Source organism: Somniosus microcephalus, chromosome 19 (genome assembly GCF_052327205.1).
Source record: "Somniosus microcephalus isolate GS21.2 chromosome 19, FLI_Smic_1.0, whole genome shotgun sequence".
Lineage (NCBI taxonomy): Eukaryota > Metazoa > Chordata > Chondrichthyes > Squaliformes > Somniosidae > Somniosus > Somniosus microcephalus.
This window is the reverse complement of record NC_141005.1, coordinates 22,255,021-22,277,096: the sequence shown is the minus strand read 5'-3', so window position 1 is coordinate 22,277,096 and position 22,076 is coordinate 22,255,021. Positions and strand designations below refer to the sequence as shown.

The following is a 22,076-nucleotide window of genomic DNA, read 5'->3' as shown; positions in this document are numbered from 1 at the left end:
TAAGCACATAAGGGAGAAAGGAATAGAAGGATATGTTGAGGGAGTTAGATGAAGTAGGGTGGGAGGAGGATTGTGTGGAGAATAAACATAGACCGGTTGGGCCAAATGGCTTGTTTCTGTGCTGTAAATTCTATATAATTCTATGTAATGTAAGAGCTTATACTCTATTAAACCCCATGTGAATCAATGATCTACTAATAGCGCTACAATCCTCAACCACCTTTTTAAACATATCTACTGACTCAGAATTCACTACTTTCTCTGGTAGTCTATTCTACATGTAGTTTAAAAAAATATAATCACAAGTACTTCCTCCCCGGCCCCTCTCCCCAAAATAAACGTCACCCTTACCTGAAAAATATTATTCAATGAATGAAGAAACTTACCTGACTTTCTGCTGACTCCTCTCTTCTCACCTGGATCTCCTGTGCAACACAGAACCACAAACTGTTAGGAGAACCTTCTAACCTGCAGAAACGTTGACAAGGGGGCTGACTCAGCAAAGTGCCAAAGGCGCAAGATGGAGCCACATTTACTGTGTTTGGGGGCCTCCCAGAAGCTTTGGGTAGTCACAAACCCTTTGTTTATTCTGTTTGATACAAAATGTACCAGTAAACTAAGAATACGTGTACGGTAAAAATGCGCAGTGATTTTTCAGAAATGTGGTCGTCACCCTCAAGTTGAAGGCGATTTAGAAAAGTTCCTCTTCTGATGAGGGACTGCCTCAGGAAGGAAGAAGACGACAATTTATTCATTGAAGCAAAATGCTAATATTTGAGCCAAGCTCAGGAAATCAGTGGAAGAAAGAAGCGTAGAAATGAAATAATCTGTTGGAAGTTTTCTGTGTTTTGCTTGAATGAGCACATATGGTTTGGTGTGGTTGGGGGGAGAGAAAGGTTACGTCAATTGAGATCAAAGCGTTCTTTACAATTGCAAAAGTGCATGTACATTTTTGAATTTTAAAATAGCACAGGTTCATTTTCTGGATGTTTCTAAGATACTAACCTGCAGAATTATAGAAATGCAATAAATTATTAAACAATTCTTGCTCGCCTCAGTTGGTAAATGTATCTTGTGGTGCGGTATTAAATTCTACCAGAATAGAAAGATCCCAGGCTCGATTCTCAGTCAGTGATCTCAACTGGGGCACCTCGAATAGATCTCAGTGCCCCTTGAGCAAAAGAAGGGAAAAACAGGTAGGATTCCACTGATTACCTTCCAGTGACTCCTCCTGTAAAGTGTGTGTGTGTGTGTGTGTGTGTGTGTGTGTGAGAGAGAGAGAGAGAGAGAGAAATTGTGTGTGTACACGGGGATAGGATCAGGCTCAGCTGTGATGCCTCTATGGTTGTATAGTCTACTAATACTCAATTTCTAGGTTAAAAGAAAGGATCGCCACTTGTTTGAGATATCAGGGCACAGCAAGCACCTCTGAAACCGTACCTCAGCAAGTCACCAGTTTCAAGAGAGGAGGGACAAAATATTCTGGGAGTGGGGTGGGTGGGAAGCGATACCATTCTTAATAGCTGTAATCAGAATCAAAGGTTGAAAAGCAAATGAATCTAAATTTCTACAGTCCTTCTAGAATCAGTGCTTCCTTAGTGACCTGTCTCTCTGACCAGGACCTGGCATCAGTCACTGTTCCTGTACTCTAGTCATCAGCGTGCACTGGGTCCAGTTCTTACGATCCTGTGCTGAGCACCAATCCGTGTCATGGTGTTTGTTGCTTGTTTAGTTCGGATGGTGGAAGAGCGGTGAAACTGTGCCAGTCCCTTGCGTCTACATTGTTGCTAGGACCAGTTCATTTAACCTGGCAGCAGAATCACAGACCCATGAAAATGCACCATTGAATAAGGAAGCCAATTTTAGCAGTATAAACATGGGCAGCCAATGTAAGACCAACACTCTTCAGTGATCCAAACTAAACAAGCAATAATATAAAACCACTCTTGGAGGAGTTTTTATCATCATGCTCTGGCAGACTGTTTGGAAATACAATTCACATGCGTGTACTGGGAGTTAACATGCTGTATTTATGCGAAATTTTTCTTACCATAAGAGGCCTGCTCAGCAGGGATAGCACCCTCTGCTTGACCTGGGAAACACAGAATGGGAGAAAATTAAAAGAATACAGACTGTCATGGGCCAGCTTTACATACTGATGATCAAGCAAACAAAACTGTTTGACAGAGAAGTAGATAGATTGAGCAAGAAGCTTCCTTGACTGTCCAGTGTAAAACTGAGCCATCCAGATCAGGAAATTCCCAGATTTGATCCCATTTATCTGCATGGCAATCCATTGGCTGGAACGTGCTTTGGGACATTCCAGGGACATGATAAGACTCAATTTCCTTGGCTGGTTGGGTGGGAGTCAGGTGGAATGGCTCAAAACAAGCCTGGGAACCAGAGTCTTGACCTGAATTGGGATTTCCCACAGGGCCTTGTATGGTACAGAGCCCGTGCCTGCCCTTTACAATGTCTGTGATGGGGAGGAGGCAGGCTAGGGATGGACACTGCTAGAGAAGAGGGCAACTTCTTTTTCAGTATTAGCCCTCTTGCAAAGGCCACTAAATAGGGTCACTGGCAGTAGATAGGGGAGAAAGAGAGCCTGGGTAGCTCCCTCCATGGATAGCTGAAAATGGCCGGAGTTTCTGGCAGTGTGGAACACCTCAGCCCACAAGTCCCATGAGATGCCATTCACTGAGACCACAAACTCTAACTGGATCAGTGCTGGAGGGCACTGGCAGGCACAATCCCGACATAACAGCTGGTACCACATCCTGCGGATCTTTAGCTCCTATATAAATATATAAGTTCTTTCTTTGAGTTAGTTGATTGCAGCCAACGTGGTCATGGGATTGCTTCAGTGTGTGGATGTCAGGGGAGGAGAAGATTTGGTTTGGCGTTGATGCCTCCTAAATTGAATAGCCTGTAAACACTCAAATATGAAGAATGGTTGCCTGGGTGAGGTGCCAGAGGGCTGCCTGGGGTACTGTAGCCCAGTAAAAGGCAGTGGCTTCAAAAGAGGAGGGGAGTTGAGAAAATTGCCAGGGAGGAGATTGATCAGGAGACAGAGTTCAGAAACTGGGAAGCATTATCTCTCTGATTTGCTCTACACTGCACAGATAGATCTAGACTGGAGTATTTATTGCCTAACCTTAGTTTCCCTAAAAGAACACTAGTGAACCAGTCAGTTATTTTTTACAAGTGCCACCCTACAAATTACCAGATTTATTGAATTAAATTTTACAACTTGCCATGGTGGGATTTCAACTCACGACCTTTGGGTTGCTATCATGACAACAAGGCTACTGTACTCTTAAAGGGCAATGTAGTGGGTTAGTGCACCTCTAGGATTGGAGTTCAGTACTAGATCAGACAGAACGTCTCCTCTATCTGCTGCCAGTAAGGGTCCAACGTGAAATGAGTCTGAAGAAGCCTCAACACAGTTCCTAGTGGGCAGTCTTCATGGAAATGATTTTGCAAACCATTCTCTTCTGTAAACATAAGAGCTAGCAGGGACATGCATCACTTTTATTCATTTTCAATTAACCTCCTCGTTGTACGGCGTATGCGGAAACAAATGAATAAAAATTTGCCAAATACTTTCATAAGAATGATTCCCCCAGATAGGTTTAGCTAGCTAATGATTGTCATCTGCCAACATATATCCCAATAACTGATGAAAATATTTATCCTGTACCAAGAGAATATCTAAGACATTCACATTCCCTGGGCTGAATCGTTCCATCTAAACCCATGAAGGCTCTCTTGGTGGTAAATCAGATTCACCGCTGGCCTGTAAGAATGGAACTTCCTATACTGTATGTTTAAAGGTTAATTTACCAGTGACAATGAGTTAAAGTGTCAAAATAAAACACTAACTGGTCAGGATAAGGGGTTGGCCATTTAGAACTGAGATGAGGAAACATTGTTTCACTCAGAGGGTTGTGAATCTTTGGAATTCTCTACCTGAAAGGGCTGTGGATGCTGAGTCGTTGAGTATATTCAAGACTGCAATCGATAGATTTTTGGACTCTAAGGGAATCAAGGGATATGGGGATCGGGCAGGAAAGTGGAGTTGAGGTGGATGATCAGCCATGATCTTACTGAATGGCGGAGCAGGCTCGAGGGACCGTATGGCATACTCCTGCTCCTAATTCTTATGTTCTTATGGTCTAACCCAATTAAGTTGGACAGTTTCAGCTTGGTAACACTCTAGCCTCTGTCAGAAGGTTGTGGGTTCAAACTCCACTGCAGGATTTGAACGCATAACCTAGGCTGATACTTCAGTGCCATACTGAGGGAATATTGCATTGTCGGAGGTGCTGTTTTTGAAGGATATATTAAACCAAAGCCCCATTTGCTCATTCAGGTTACAAGTTTCGGGTATGTCTTAGATATTCTCTTGGGTGCTAGTCACTCCCAGAAATGGTCTGTGTGTCTCACATTCAGGGCTGTGCCTTATTATCAAATTATAGAGTAGTGCAACTCAGGGGTGTGACAATGGACCCCCCTCGTGATCTGAACTAGATATTGGGACTTTCACATGTGCCCTCACATTTGTATCTCCAATCTTTGAGGGCGGACTGAAACACTTGGTGAGATAACCGGATGCGAATAATTAAGCTGCTTTGTGTCCGAGTCAGCATATTAATGTACAGAGTAACCGTCAAAGCAAATTCATGGGGCAAAATATTAAAGCGCACATCTAATCCCTTCATGAGCTAAGGTACTTCTTTTTTGGCATACCTTTCTTTTAGAAAACTCCTAACTGCAAAAAACTGCACTTCAGCTTCTTGTTCCAGATCTCAGGCCTATATCTTGCAGTCTTTTGTTTAAAAGCTTTGATGTGGAGATGCCGGTGTTGGACTGGGGTGGACAAATGTGAGAAGTCACACAACACCAGGTTATAGTCCAACAGCTTTATTTGAAATCACAAGCTTTCGAAGCACTGCTCCTTCATCAGGTGAAGTGAAGAGATGCATATAGGCACAGCATATATAGTCAGAGAACACTGCCAGATGATTACAGGTAATCTTTCTAACTGCCCTTTATCACACCTTGGCAGAGAGATAATCACAGCAATCAAAGGTGTGAATGGTGTCCAAACAGGTCAGTCAGGAAAACATTACATCAAAGAACAATGAGGTGGGGTCACAAGGGGTTGAATGTTGCAGATGCTGGGGTCTGTATGAAAAACAAAAAACAGACAAAAAACAATAAATAAAAATAAATAATTTTTTTTTTGCTGGAAATCACAGCAGGTCCGGCCACATCTGTGTAGAGAGAACAAGCCAACGACGACTCGAGTCTGGATGACTCTACGTCGGGTGGGGTTACATGTAGCGTGACATGAACCCAGGATCCCGGTTGAGGCCGTCCTCATGAGTGCGGAACTTGGCTATCAGTTTCTGCTCGACGATTTTGCGTTGTCGTGTGTCTCGAAGGCCGCCTTGGAGAATGCTTACCCGAAGATCGGAGGCTGAATGTCCTTGACTGCTGAAGTGTTCCCCGACTGGGAGGGAACACTCCTGCCTGGCGATTGTTCCGCACAACAATCGCCAGGCAGGAGTGTTCTCTCCCAGTCGGGGAACACTTCAGCAGTCAAGGACATTCAGCCTCCGATCTTCGGGTAAGCATTCTCCAAGGCGGCCTTCGTGACACACGACAACGCAAAATCGTCGCGCAGAAACTGATAGCCAAGTTCCGCACTCATGAGGACGGCCTCAACCGGGATCCTGGGTTCATGTCACGCTACATGTAACCCCACCCGACGTAGAGTCATCCAGACTCGAGTCGTCGTTGGCTTGTTCTCTCTACACAGATGCGGTCGGACCTGCTGTGATTGCCAGCAAAAAAAAAATTATTTTGTTTATTTATTGTTTTTTGTCTGTTTTTTGTTTTTCATACAGACCCCAGCATCTGCAACATTCAACCCCTTGTGACCCCACCTCATTGTTCTTTGATGTAATGTTTTCCTGACTGACCTGTTTGGACACCATTCACACCTTTGATTGCTGTGATTATCTCTCTGCCGAGTTGTGATAAAGGGCAGTTAGAAAGATTACCTGTAATCATCTGGCAGTGTTCTCTGACTATATATGCTGTGCCTATATGCATCTCTTCACTTCACCTGATGAAGGAGCAGCACTCCAAAAGCTTGTGATTTCAAATAAAACTGTTGGACTATAACCTGGTGTTGTGTGACTTCTCACGTTTAAAAGCTTGACTGCTCTTGTAATGCTGACTTCCTCCCTATTAGTGATTCACCGGTAGGCCTCTCAATAAAAAACCATCACCTCTCCAACTGCCTTTGGCTCTGGGATAAAAAGAAGCATCTCCTGCTGTGCTTAAAATCCTGACCAATGGGTCTGGGACGAGACAATTGACCCTCATTGTATCAGTTGTGACGTTCCACAGATTGGTTTGTCTGGCTTCAATACGCATCGGCCCAGAAATTCGGGTCGGAGGCATCCCGCGGGTGCAAGCCTCCGACCAGCACTTACCTAGCGCGCCGGCCGTTGAGCTGTAGGGCCCCATGTAATTCCGATATGGGGCCTCCTCCAACTGCCGGCGCGCAGTGCTTGTGTATCCCAGGGGCGCAGTTAGTTCGATGCGTCCCCTGGGATCACGTGGGCCATGGGGAGCCAATCGGAGCAGGGAATGCTCCATTCATAAGTCTTGACAGGAAGTGCTGTCAAGACTTATAAATACTACGGCCCCAAAATAGCACTAAACCTTCAAATAAATTTTTTAAAAATCACATTTTTTAAATAAACTATAAATTACATGAAATAACTATTTTAAACAATAATTTAAATTTTTGAAAAAAATAATTTTATATTCTAACGGGGCTAAAAATAAACTTACCTTGCTTTAAAGTATTTAAAAATAATAAACCTGTGGAAATTTTTTTTAAATTTTAATTAATTCACCACTTACCTTGTAAAAAGCAGGCCTTATGCCTGCTTTTTAAATTTCTAACTTCTGCAGACTTACCCTCACGGAAAAACCTGTAAAAAAAAACCTAAGTTTGATGCGCACGCACAGCCTCCCCCGCGCATGCGTTCGACCTCTGAACCCCTGCTTTCAGAGGAACGGAAGTGCCGGTTTCCCGCGCATGCGCAGTGCATGCAGGAAACCGGCACTTCCATCGGGCCTATGGGTGAGTACCCCATGCGTACTCACCTGTGGAGACCCGAATTTCTGGGCCATCCGGCAGCCCGTGGCATTTTTGTAATAAAACTGAGCAAATTCACTTTGTTTTTAAACACACTACTTAAACATAATTAAATCCCAAAGATCGTTTCCGCAGAACAAAAAGTGACACTTGTCCCACTGTCTTCTGTTCACTAATCTTGGTGAAAAGTGCCAGGTCTCCCCTCCACCCCGCTCCCCGAAACAAAACTGTAGGTATTCCCTGATAAAGGAGGCTACTTCAAGCCGGAAACAAAAACATTCCACAGCCAAATTGTTGCGGGTCCAGGCCTTGAATGTGGCCTGGTGGGCCCCGCAACTACTGGTGGGTCAGCCGATAAACCTGATTTGATCAGGTATACCTGCGCCAACCATACACCAGGTCTGAAAGACGGCATGGGAAACCCGACGCTCGGAGTCCCTGCCCCCTGCCCTGCGCCCTCCTTATGCCAATGGCCTTAGAAGGGACAGGCGAAGGGTCAGCACCCACAAGACCATCCCAGAAACTCGGGTGCAAGGCCGAGACTCCGCATATCCTGGCCTAGTTTTCAGCTGCAGATTTTCAAGGAGAGTGACCTTAACAAAGCAGACGGATAATATTCTTGGGGGTGTTGTTGAAGAGAAGAGATGGATTCATTCATTAATTATTCATCTGGTAGCTGAATCTAAAACAATCCCTCATGCAGGAATTCAATAAATGGCAAACTCCCACGTGCACCGCATATCAGGATAATTTCAGTATAAAGTTACCAGGATATTGTGTTTAATAAAGTGCGAGGCCCACTCTGGGGAACCAGATGGGCATTTTTCCATGATTAGTTACTTTTGTAATATCAAGTTGCAAAATGAAGACAATTGTGTATTTATACCAAGTGTCTACTGTAATCAGCTTGTCACTGTGTGAGTTAAACACTATATATATCTAAGTGAGTATTTTTATGATGATCTTTATAATTTGCATAGCCGAGATCCCTCACCGGGCTGCTGTGCAACAGCTCAATGTCTCCTATTGTTTTGCTCTTGCACAAACTGCAGCAGTTTAATACAAAAACAGCTCATTTATTTGAAGAAAATCAGATCAATTCTGACTTAAAATAAAGCGTTATAAGTGAACATTGAACAGTGAATACAATTTGCTTGATAAAAAGGTTTTAAATTCCCAGGAATTAGAAGGGACAGACTCGGAGGGAAAAAAAGGTACAGCTAATCCCAGGGGATAACAGCATCTTTTGTCTGAAATTTTAGATCCACTTTCCCAGAGTGCATTCAGAAAACAATGATATGTGATGACATATCTACACCAGCTGCTCATATGAAACATGGGCACAAGGTTTTAATGCAAGGCAGATTAGGAAATGTAAAAATTCCTATTTCTTGAGCCAAAATAAAATTATATAGCTATTTATCAATATACGCAAAATCGTGCACGTGTGGAGTGAAGATTGTTTACATAGGATATACAGCACAGAAACAGGCCATTCGGCCATACAGGTCCATGCCGGTATTTATGCTCCACACGAGCCTCCTCCCATCTTTCCTCATCTAAATCCATCAGCATAACCCTCTATTCCCTTCTCCCTCATATGCTTGTCTAGCCTCCCCTTAAATGCATCTATACTACTCGATTCAACCACTCCCTGTGGTACCGATTTCCACAATCTCACCACTCTTGGGGAAAGAAGTTTCTTCTGAATTCCCTATTGGATTGCTTGGTGACTATCTTATATTGATGGCCTCTAGTTAGGCTCTTCCCAACAAGTGGAAACATTCTCTCTGTATCCACTCCATCAAAACCTTTCAGAATTTTAAAGACCTCTATTAGGTCACCCCTCAGCCTTCTTTTTTCAAGAGAAAAGAGACCCAGCCTGTTCATCCTTTCCTGATATGTATACCTCGCATTTCTGGTATCAGCCTTGTAAATCTTCTCTGCACCCTCTCCAGTGCCTCTATATCCTTTTTATAATACAGTGACCAGAGCTGTAGGCAGAAGTGTGGTCGAACCAAGGTTCGATTCAGGTTTAGCATAACTTCCTTACTTTTCAATTCTATACCTCTAGAAATAAACCCTAGTGTTTGGTTTGCTTTTTTTATGGCCTTGCTAACCTGTGTCGCAACTTATAGTGATTTGTGTATCTGTACTCCGGGATCCCTTTGTTCCTCTACCTCACCTAGACTTGCACCCTCCAAGTAACAAGTGACCTCCCTATTCTTCCTACCAAATGTATTACCTCACATTTATCTGTGTTGAAATTCATTTTGTTGTGTATGTACCTTTAAGGGAATAACTGGTCTCAGACTGCAGTACCGGCAGTGACCACCCCTGTATAAAAGGCCCTAGCAGGCTTCTGTAGTTTCAGTTTCCAGGTTGTCTCCATTCAGTAAAGACTTGTTATAATCAACTCCTGCAGTCCGTGTCTCAATTATACATGGACATAATACTGGCGACGAGTAAGAAACGAACTTACCTGCAACTCGGCAGCACCTCAGACGACGTTATTGAAGGTCGAAGCCAGGGGAAAGAAAAAAAAAAAAAATCCAAAGAAACTCGAGAAACAGGCGTCGACCGTGGGCAACCGCCCTCCAAATCATCGAGTTAGGGAGTGCAGGAGAGACTGTCGAGAGCCAGGCTTGGTTCTCCAGTCTGTGGTTCCCCAGCTGGTCGGGCTGATGGCAGGTAGTGCACTGATTCTCCCTGGGCTGCGGCGGGCTGGGGCTCGATCGGGTGGCTCTGCAACGGGGCCGGGCAATGAGTCGGGAAGCAAGGAGAGAGAGAGAGGGTGGAGCACACAGGGCGCGGCCGGTGCTTCGAAGCCGGGCAGCGTTCGGACCTAAGAAGAGGGAGGGAAGTGTCCCAGAGGGTCCGCTCCACGACGGGAACGGTTCTTCAATTAACGGAGCAAATATTGAAGCGCGATAGAAAAATTAAAATACCGCGGAGAGCAGCGGCAGCAGCGGGAAAGCGCAGGAGGCGCCATCTTAACTCGGCGGGGAAGAAGGAAAAGCGCGGGAGGCGCCATTTTGATCCATCAGAGACGAAGGCAAAGCGTGGGAGGCGCCATCTTAGATTTTCAAGATGCCAAAGACTGGCGATATCACTGCCTTCGATAATGCAATAGAAGACTGGACCACGTATGTGGAAAGAGTCGAGGTATATTGTGAGGCAAACGAACTAGCCAATGAGAAAAAGGCATCGGTATTGCTAAATTTAATGGGCGCAAGAACGTACGGCCTATTGCGGGACCTGATTACTCCAGCCAAACCGAAGGCGAAGAGTTTTAACGAAATTGTTGCTATCCTACAGGAACACCTAAATCCTACACCGCTGCTGATAGCAGAAAGATTTAAATTCCACAGGAGAAATCAGCATAAAGATGAGAGCAATGCTGATTACCTTACGGAACTACGCAAGCTATCAAAGCACTGCCAGTTCGGAGCAGGACTGGCAGATACCTTACGGGACAAATTTGTCTGTGGACTCCTGAGTGAAGGAACCCAGAAGAGGTTACTCTCAGAGAAAGAGCTGACGCTAGATAAGGCTTTCAGCGTGGCAGTATCATACGAAGCAGCAGCAAGGGGAGCTGCGGAAATACAACAAAAGCCACAGGAATACGGCACCCACGAAATGACACGGGGATTTGCAAAATGTTATCGCTGCGGCAGAACAAACCATGACCAGAAGGACTGCTGGTCCAAGGACAAAATATGCAGGCAATGCGGAAAGATGGGACACATTGCACGAGTTTGCAGGTCTGGGAAGAAGACCAACGACAACAAAAAGGCTATTAAGGAACCGTACAGGAAAGTACAAAAGATGACGGACAGTAGTTCCGAAGACCAGATGAGTGATAGTGAATCCGGGAACAAGAGACTATGCTGTCTCAAGCTTCACAACGTAATCGCAAAAGAGGATCACAGAACCATTTGGGTCACCCTCACGATAGCAGGGTCCCAAGTCAAAATGGAATTGGATACAGGATCAGCTCTAACCGTCATGAATCGACGAGACTACGAGCGGCTATTCTCACACATACCCTTGAGAGAGACATCCATTGTCTTGAAGACGTATACGGGGCAAAAAGTATACCCCAGAGGAAAAATAAGGGTGCCTGTCGAATACAACGGCAAGAAAATACGGAAATTGTATCTCTACATTCTGCAAGATGGTGGACCACCGTTATTGGGACGTGAATGGATCAGAAAGATAAGTTTAGACTGGCACTCCATTCAGGCACTGACGGTGGCTGGTAAAAAGGATGACGACGTCACTCCTGGACGATTGTCAACAATCTTAGCTGACGTCAAAGAGGTATTTCAACAAGAACTGGGCACTCTTAAAGGCGTAACCGCCTCGATAAAAATAGAGGAGTATGCAATTCCCAAGTTTTTCAAAGCAAGACCGGTACCATATGCAATTTGCCCAGCCGTCGAGGCAGAGCTGGAGAATCTGGAGAATGCAGGCGTGTTATCTAAGGTAGACTGGAGCGAGTGGGCGACACCCATCGTTCCTGTCATGAAGAAAACGTTAAACAATAAGTCTGAGGAGCCAAGGAAGGTTCGCATCTGTGGGGACTTCAAGGTGACGGTGAACCCAGTCCTTCACACAGTACAATATCCTCTTCCAAGGATAGAAGATATCTTCGCCTCACTATCTAGAGGGAAGCGTTTTACAAAAATTGACCTAGCACAAGCATATTTGCAGATGGAGGTTGAAGAATCCTCTAGGAAGTATCTCACGATAAACACTCACAAAGGTCTTTACCAGTATAATTGACTGGTATTCGGAGTAGCATCAGCTCCGGCGATATGGCAAAGAGCGATGGAACAGGTCCTGCAAGGGATTCCAGGGACTCAGTGTTACTTGGACGACATCCTAGTGACAGGTGAAGATGACAGTGAACACCTTGCCAACCTAGAGCAGGTGCTCACTAGACTACGTGAACATGGGCTACGAGCCAATCGCCCCAAGTGCGAGTTTTTTAAGAAACAGATATCGTATTGTGGCCACGTGATTGATGAAGAGGGGTTGCATAAGTCCCCTGACAAAATTGAAGCGGTAGTTAAGGCTCCAGCGCCTGAAAATGTGTCGCAACTGAGGTCATTCCTCGGATTGGTGAATTACTACCATAAGTTTTTGCCGAATTTGTCCACAATTCTGCATCCACTGAACGCCCTACTACGAACGGGAGTAGCATGGAAATGGAGCGATGAATGTAAGCGGGCCTTTCAGAAGAGTAAGGACCTAATCACTTCAAGAGAAGTATTGGCTCACTACAACCCATCACTACCGATAAGACTGGCGTGTGATGCGTCTCCCTACGGCATTGGGGCGGTACTGTCACATAAATTCCTTGATGGTTCAGAGAGGCCGATAGCTTTTGCGTCACGCTCGTTAACTTCAGCCGAGCGTAACTACGCCCAGATTGACAGAGAGGCCCTCAACCTGGTGTGGGGGGTGAAGAAGTTCAATCACTACCTGCATGGTCAGAAATTTACTCTACTAACTGATCATCAACCTCTCGTCTCCATTTTCAACCCTCAGAAGGGCGTACCGATAATGACGGCACAACGGCTGCAGAGGTGGTCCCTTTTCCTAGGGGGCACACCAATATGACATCGAGTACAAAGGAGCTAAACAGCATGGGAATGCTGATGGATTGTCGCGCCTACCGTTGCCGACGGTGGAAGAAGAACTGGCAGTGGATCCAGTGGAGTTATTCCACTCGACTATAGTCGAATGTCTCCCTGTGACGAATGCAAACATAGAAAAGGAAACACGAAATGACCCGACACTCTCCTGGGTCTATGATTTAACGGTGAAGGGATGGCCAGCACATGGCGAACCACTGCTGCCAGCATTCTCGCCGAGAAGAGAACAGCTGTCAGTGTGCAGAGGAACCTTGATGTGTGGATCCAGAGTAGTAATTCCACCCAAATTGAAGGATAGAGTGCTCAATGAGCTTCATGAGGGTCATCTGGGAGGGGTAAAAATGAAGAACTTAGCCAGAGCGTTTGTGTGGTGGCCGGGAACCGATGGAGAAATCGAAGAGATGACCAAGAGCTGTACAGGATGCCAGAAGGTCCAAAACGCCCCACCACAAGCCCCTCTACATCCATGGGAGTGGCCCTCATCTCCATGGCAAAGGGTGCACATTGATTTTGCTGGTCCCTTTATGGACTCGATGTTTTTAATTGCGGTGGATGCACATTCAAAGTGGCCAGAGGTAATAAAAATGTCCTCAACCACCACAGAAAAAACTATCACAGTCTTACGAACCATATTCGCCAGGAATGGGCTGCCTGAACAGATTTGCTCTGACAAAGGACCACAGTTTGTGACTGAAGAGTTCCGGAGGTTCTTAAAGAACAATGGTGTTAAGCATTACACATCCACCCCATATCATCCAGCCACTAATGGATTGGCTGAGAGGTTTGTTCAAACATTCAAGAAGGCTATCAAGGCAATGTGTAATGAAGATATACCCCTACAACACAAGGTGGATAACTTCTTGTTTGCCTACCGGAATGCGACACATGCGGTTACCAACCAAACTCCAGCCATGATGTTCTTCAATCGAAGACTACGATGCCGCTTGGATTTGGTTAAGCCAAACGTCAGAAGAGATGTGGAGAACAGGCAGTTTCAGAATATGAATGAAAGGCCGACCAGGAGTTTTAAGATAGGTCAACCAGTTTTAGCCCGGGACTACCGCACAGAGAAATGGCAGCCAGGAACGATCTGTACACGGCAAGGACCTCTAATGTATACTGTGGACGTTGGAGAGAGCATTGTAAGACGCCATGCTGACCAGATTCTACAGTCATTGGAAAACGTCAACTCCACACCACGATCTGATACACCTGGCGATGAAACCGAAGTACCAATTGCATCTACCACAGAATCGGTGATATTGGAAGCAGACGAACCAAACAACGACATTGATCCTGGCGCAACCTTGCCAGAAGAACCTGATATCCCAAAGAGGCGTTATCCAGACAGAATCAGGAAGCCTCCTCAAAGACTGAACTTATAATTGCTTAACTTTAACCAATGTATCTAGCAACCGTAATTGTAATTGTAATTAGTTATTATTTAGTTGTTAAATGAATGTTATGTACTGTTTATCTAAAAGGGGAGGAATTGTTGTGTATGTACCTTTAAGGGAATAACTGGTCTCAGACTGCAGTACCGGCAGTGACCACCCCTGTATAAAAGGCCCTAGCAGGCTTCTGTAGTTTCAGTTTCCAGGTTGTCTCCATTCAGTAAAGACTTGTTATAATCAACTCCTGCAGTCCGTGTCTCAATTATACACGGACATAATACATTTGACAATTATATGCCCATTCTGCAAGTTTATTAATGTCCTCCTGTAATTTGTTGCAGTCCTCCACAGTATTGACTATCCCCCCCAATATGGTGTCATCCGCAAGAAAAATATTCCAACTTGTAGAGGTTACTGAACAGTACTGATACACCCTGGGACTTTAGGTACAATGTCCAGACTGCACAATCCAAATTCAGAGTCACATCTCTGGTCAAAATATCAGATCCAAGTCCAGGCTTTTGGGAGAGACTGAGATTTCAAGTAAAAACATTAATAAAGGCAATACAAAACAAATGAATGGATACATTTAATCATATTATTGTGAAATATATAACATTTATCTATTTTTTGTTTTGTTCAAACTCTTATTTTAGGCATTAGAAATTTTCATCACTGAGCAAAAAAAGGACAATGAAAAAATATTTCAGAAAGCATTTTGAGCAATTTGTAGGAACTTGGTGGCCAGGTTGTGCAATCAGAATGGTGATTCTACATAAGCAAATCCCATTGTAAATGTAAACATAGTAATGTGGAATGGGTAAAAGCTGACAAAAAAAGAGAAAATAATGATATTAAGTGCAGACAGGAAGTGTGCACTGATGTAAGATTTTAAAAATATTATACGTCATCTTGTAATAAGTTTATTTCCACAGGGAACCCGTACTGTCATATTTCATAAACACCCTGAGTGATGTAAAGCCAAAGTGACCTTACATTCATAAATGTGGTCACAAACCTGGGGATGATTTTTTTTTTAATTGCTTGACAAAATATGTATTAACAGCACACCCTGGCCAGCACCTCAACCAAACTCAGATTCATGAAAGCCCTTATACCTGCTCAGAAATCTGAATAAATGGATGTGCTTACAGCCTGTATTTTTAAAAATAACTCCCAGTGCATCTCTCGCACACTAATCTCTGGCAGTGCGAGAAATAAATACACATTTACACTGTGTGTGTAATCGAGCCTTTCGAAAATGACACTGAGCCATTTCGCACAAACATTGCAAACTACAGACTTGCCGTAAAGACATTTATAAACACGGTGCTTCTGTCTCTGTTCCCGTTAATGGAATCACATTCTTGGAACACAAATTTCAAAAATGAGAAATCAGCATGAATCAAAAATAACAAAGTTAAATGGGGATTTAACTTGTTTCAGAGAAAAGTATGCCCCTATTATGATTGTGAATTATAGAGCATGTTGCTAAATACACAGCATCTAAAACCCACTTTCCATAAAACACTCTCAATAACATTTTCAATCCAGATGCCATTCGTTCATCTGTGACTTCACCCAGGGGACACACATTCTACTCGTTAGATCACAATATTATTCTCAGTGAGTTTGTGTGCTCTTTCTGTGAGTCAGCCTGGATCTCTAGGGCCTCAAAAGCATCTGTAGCTGATCTTTTCTGAGGCACCCCGAAGACCAGCATCGACACAACCACCAGAAACAACAGCAGTACCATCCAGACTTTCTCTGCCCCCACCTGAGCACTGCACAGTGTCTGAGGGAGTGTGAAGGAGACAAAATCCAGGCACATATTTTAAAAACTGAAGTCAACAAGGAATAGGGCACAGCCCTCTTCATACTTAGGCTTCACGATTAAAGAAACATTCTGTTCCATCAACTGAATGCAAATGGTGAGATTACAGATTTACATAAATGCAGCAAAGCACACAAGATGTGCAGTGTACCTTGCATGATCACATGGTCCATGTGCTTCCAGGCATGTAAAAGTTGCACAGCTGGTTTACATGGTAAATTGCGAGTAGGCTTTGCAGGATTTTAATTTCTTTTAAATATTAAGCCTTAGTAGATATTTAAAAAAAATCAAAAGCTGCTGATGGATGATTTTGATGCCCATTGTGTACAGATGATCATGTCACTTGAGCTAGCTGAAAAAAAAGCTTGTGGTGAGAAACATGATAATAAAGTACGGGTCACTTTTGTCTGTTGTTAATGGTCCTCTACAGGAGGGAAATGAGGATTCTTTGGCTAGGAGAATTCAGTGAATATTTATATATAAAAAGATTCCAGTTCCTTAATCAGAGTCAAAAGCTCGGTGTAGTGGTGTCCCATTGTTGGATCTCAAGGAGGCACAGCCACCTTCAAAATATTAGTGTCTTTTTTTTGATCATTTACAAATGAAAACATTGGGTGTGTCCAGACATCAGGTAGCCATGCACAGTGATGTTAAAACGTCAGCGTAATGATGTATGAAATGGGTTATTTTGGTGACTTTTACACTGCACAGCCTCCAACTCACTCCAGGAGTGAACTCCCCCTCTCTCCATCAAAGATGGGCTTCATTTTACACTGGGACTGATTCAATAAACTCTCTCTATACCATTGGCTGTAGCTCTGATTTAGTCAGGTGCCTGCCCACTCCACTCTGACTTCCAACTGACCCTGTGAATGTGTTATTAAGTTAGGTGGAAAAGAAATAACCCGTGAAGTCTTTGTCTCTGGTCTTGCTGGACATAAAATGGCTGTTGAAAGATTTCAGGCAGAATTGTTTGGGGGGGGGTGGTGGAGTGCTGGGGGAGAGGAGTTTGAGACTATCTCTTTGCCAAGCATTTTTATTTTTGCTTCCAATTTTCCTTGACTTTCGCCATGTCACCCACCGTACTGACAGGTGGAAAACTTGATCCAGGCCCCCACCCACCACTCTGAATGTGGCATTAACAGAGCCACGAGCTGAGAATGGTTCTCGTCTCTGCATGTGGTTGTCCCCCTCCCCTTACACTTGGTAACTCGCTGCAACAAACCGCTCTGGCCTAGATTTGCACGTCCCATTTGGGGCATAATTACGGAAGCAGCGTATAGCAGATAATGGGAGGAGCCATTCAGCTAACTCCCTAAACTCTTCTGCCACTTCCAGGATTCCCCCCACTCATGTTTGGTCAGGGATATTTAAATTAAATGTTAGTGACAGGAGTGTCATCTGGGCAGGGTCTTCACAGATGCTTATGTACCTAGCAAATTGTTTCTGCTTCAGATGCTAATGGGTTTCGATATTTTAAGATTACAGTATATAAAAACATCTCTTGAATCAATTATATTGTAAAAAAGATCAATTTTTCTCAAAACATTTTAACCTCTTATCTCTGAATAAAAGTAATTGTTTTAAAAAAAGTTATGAGACACATTCTTAAAGTCAGGTAAAGAATGTTGCATGTCTTTCATTCTAAGCTATCCCCACACAATCTGCACACAAGGGCAATAACCACTCCTTGATTTCCTGCACTGTCCCTGAATTTCCTTAATGGTTCTGTATCTCAAATGGGTCCCGATCTCTCCTTCCCCTCCCTCAATGTCCTCCTCTCCACTCTGGCTAGAGTATAGTTTCATGGTTTCTGACAGCCCTCTACTATCTGACCTAAGTGGTCATTCTTCATGTGTGAACCTACACAGTGACCATGGAAGCACAACAGCCATGAGTGATCCTGTCCTCACTCAATATTTACACACAGGCACTTTCCATCAGGGCTCCCGGATGGCCAAAGAAGCAGGAACCTTGCCTGAATGAGAACTAAACCGGAGACCGTCTAGTCTGAATGGCTCAGTCCCAACTCACACAGTCAACCCCTGGAAGAATCCAGTTTTGCCCCAATTCAGATTCTGAAGAGAATTCTCACTCACCTCTGTTCTGAGTCCAGTTGTGAGAAGGTTTCTGCTCCGGACCTGGAGGCTCCTGTGAAGGATGTTCTCCCTTAACAGACGCTAGATTCTGTTTGTTAACAGGGATTGGTTCTGGCAGCACCTGTTTAGGCAAACCCTTAAAAAACCAAGCGCCAGAACGCTTCCAGACCTGGGTAAGTATCAGTGAAAAATTTACTTTAGTAGGTAAAAAAATATTCAGTCTGACAAAACCAATTTTACAAAAACCTATAATGTTGAACTTTGTGCTCGTCCAAGTAAGGGATGCAAGTTCTGTGAATGGAGCAATGTTCTACTTTAGATACCCAGTGTCAGTATCAGACACCAGAAACGCCCAGACCAGATGTAAGTTGATTCGATTCCCTCCTTTGAAAAGCATCCCTTAGTGCACTGTAACCAGTGTGACACTTGCACTTCCCACCCAGCTCTCTGAATGAGATTGTCTCTGTAGTTGAAAGTTTGCATCAGGTTGGGTTTGTTTTTATGCTTTGGGCTTCTGCTCAGTAACCTACCAGATTCCCAGTTAAGGCCAAATAGTGGGGTCGAGGTGGCTTTATTAAAAAGAACGGTAACGTATTTTACAGGAAAAATAAATGGTTAAATGTGAGGCGAGACCTCTTTAGGGAGAGTGTAGTGAGTTAGTGGAGAAGATAAGTAGAAACTGGGGGGGGGGGGGGGGGGGGGGGGAGGACAGATTCTTAATACTGTAAGTACTTCACACATCCGTGTTTACAGAAGCAAAGGCTACTGGAGAAGAGATAAGCCCTGAATTGGTTAAAAGCGAGATGAGAGATTACATAGAGTTACACAGGATATACAGCACAGAAACAGGCCATTCTGCCCAACCAGTCTATGCTGACATTTATGCTCCACTCGAGCCTCCTCCCATCCTTCCTCATCTAAATCTATCAGCATAACCCTCTATTCCCTTCTCCCTCATATGCTTGTCCGGGGCAGGGGAGACCCAAGGTTTCCTTGCAGGGCCTGGAGTAGCATTCCTGCCAGAAGATCCCGCCAGTTTCACACGAGTATCCTTGCCACTTGCAATTTAACATTGCAGTCGGCCAGGTCGGGCTGGGACAGGAATGGGTAAGTCCACAGTTCCAGTTAGTGACCCACCTGCCTGGTTTCTGTTGGGCAGGGGGGTTAAAATTGCCCCCTGTATTTCAGGGTTTGATTGAGAGCCAATGTGTGCCAGAGGACTGGAGAGTGGCCAATGTAATACTTATTTTCAAAAGGAGGACTTGAAAATTTGGATCTATTTTAATTAGAAAAGAGATCATTAGTTGATTTGATAGGTGTTTAAATTTATGAAGGAATAAAGAAAAAAAAGACTTGCATTTATATAGCACCTTTCACGACCTCAGGACATCCCAAAGTGCTTGAAGTACTTCTGAATTGTAGTCACTGTTGTAATGTAGGAAACGTGGCAGGCAATTGTGCACAGCAAGCTCCCACAAACAGCAATGTGATAATGACCAGATAATCGTTTTTTGTTATGTTGATTGAGGGATAGATATTGGCCAGGACACCGGGGATAGCTCCCCTGCTCTTCTCCGAAATAGTGTCATGGGATCTTATACGTTCACCTGAGAGAGCAGACGGGGCCTCAGTTTAACGTCTCATCTGAAAGACGGCACCTCCGACAGTGCAGCACTCCCTCAGCACTGCTTTATGTACTCAAGAGGGACTTGAACCCACAACTTTCTGACTCAGAGGTGAGAGTGCTACCCACTGAGCCACGGTAGATAGAATTAGACTATTTCCAGTGATTCAGGGGTTCAGAATGAGGGGAACTTGATACAAGATTAAATGCAAGAAATTTAGAGCAGAGAGCAGGAAAAACCTGTTTTACACAGAGGGCTGTGGAGAGCATTACCAGAGTTAGTGATTGAAGCAGAGACCACGTCAACATTTAAGAATAGATTAAGATAGATGGTTGAAGTAAAAAGGGATTGGGAACAGAGCGGGCACGCGGGATTAGGACTACTGCTCGTGTGGAGGATAGCCACCAACACGGATTGGTTGGGACAAACAGTCTGTTTCCGTGTTGTAATTTCTATGTATGTTATTCTATATAGTACGCTACATCTAACCAGTGATATACCCAACCTGGGAGGCAATGATTTTGACAGCATCACATACACATCCTGCACCTTGGTGAGCATGAGGATCGATACACTCCCTTCAAAGAGTTACAAAATCCAAAACACAAAATATTCAATTTTAAAATCAATGATTTATCACTGTACTAAGGTGTAATCAATTTACCCTCATATATACAGCAAAGGAACAAGCGCCGTAAGCATTAACATTTTATTGGGCAGCAGCATATGGCACATAGCAAGTTATAGATTTATAGAGGGATGCAATGGTGCTCTGAGAATTCCTTTTATAGTTTGACAATGTGAGCAATGAGATTTACTTCATAAATATCTGCAGCACCAGCTCGCTTTGAATGTGGTGTCTGTTCTCTGGGGAGCCCCAGGCTGTGCTGGAATCTTTATTCCATTTAAATCTAATTCAAATCCCCGAGGCAGCCTGAACATTCGAACAATCCAGCTGTGAGTGTGAGGAGTTTCACATGGTGTTTTTATGTCCTGGTAGATGGGAGGTTTCTGTTTGACTGATCGCACCTCCTGGGTACATTCTGATGATGTTCCTATTACTGGTCTGTTCGGATCTGCTGGATAAGGATGTCTTGCAGTAGCTCAGGCGTAATGGGAGCTTCTATTAGAAACATCCCTGGCATCAGCTGCATTTTTAATGGCATGTTTTAAAGAGGCCACCGGAGATTAAGTAAAATGTGGTAAAATATTTATATGTGAGGAAAGAGCACTTATCTTCTGGATGGATACACCAGCAGACCCCAATCAGATCCTCTAATCTGAGTGGACTTGTGCACAACACCCTGCTTCCTGTCTTTTCTGTGTGCTCCTCCAAGTGAACACGCACCCCATGTCCCAGGAGGAACTATTAGGCAACTCCCACCTCATTTAAATGCGACGGAAGGGGCTGAATGCAGGAGAGGCCAGTTGGCCACCTCCCACCAACCAGGGCAATTCCAGAAATCCTCGGGAAACTCAAAGTTGGGAGATGGGGATCGTAGACCCAGTGTCACAGGTCTCTGTGCAATTTTCCTATACTTTGCGCTCGGGAACTGATCATTCCCTCGGTGCAAATGAGAAGCAAGTCTGAAGTGGGGCATTGTGGGTTGGATGTGGGACAGTGACTATTGAGGTAACATTTGGGGAAGTGATAGACTGGTTGGTTTGTTGACAATCTAAATGAAACTTTAGCCCCGATTTTAACTCGGGGCACTTTCGGGGTGGGAGGGGTGCGGGGTGGAAGGGAAACCCCCTAAGATTCCTTGGTATGAGACCCGGGTCATTTTAACTCCCAGGCCTCATTTCCATTTCTCTCCACTGTCTCCTGCCTGAACCTGGTGGGAATGAGGCAAGAGCCGTCGGCCGGGAAATTGAGTGGGAGGCCGACACCGCTAGGGATCCCAGGGTACGGTTCCCGACATAAGGTTAGTCCGTGGGGGATGGGTCCTTCAAAGAGCTGCCAGAGGGAGAAAAGGCTGGGGCTGAAAGGAGCAAAGATTCCTTGTGGGGCTCAGAGGAGCACTCCTGCTCCACCTGACCCACAAGGAAGCCACACAAAAAAAAAAAAAACTTCCTTTGGCTTCTTCGGGACACACTCTTTATCTCCCCCCGGCTGGTGGATTTGGCGCGTGAGATCCTCCCAAGATTTCACGTTAAAATACCAATGCTGTCCATCTAGAGAAGACCCCCGCCTGCCTGGGGCGGGCAGTCCTCTTGTGCCCAATTTGAGGTGAGTCAAGATGGTTTGTTTGGGGGCGGGGACGACTTGGAAACACGGCGC

The 22,076-nt window shown here is 44.5% G+C and overlaps 1 protein-coding gene across 2 annotated transcripts in view; it reads right to left on the bottom strand.

Moving 5' to 3' along the window:
- The window catches only part of LOC147103621 (rabphilin-3A-like), a 160,814-nt gene that overhangs the window by 65,174 nt on the left and 73,564 nt on the right, over positions 1 to 22,076 (bottom strand). For both annotated transcript variants that reach the window (XM_085961366.1, XM_085961364.1), the window contains 3 exons: positions 18,171 to 18,339; positions 2,051 to 2,092; positions 387 to 425 (listed from right to left, as the gene is read on the bottom strand). In XM_085961366.1, coding sequence (XP_085817492.1) covers positions 387 to 425; positions 2,051 to 2,092; positions 18,171 to 18,339 — 250 coding nt within the window. The remainder of the gene's footprint in view (positions 1 to 386; positions 426 to 2,050; positions 2,093 to 18,170; positions 18,340 to 22,076) is intronic.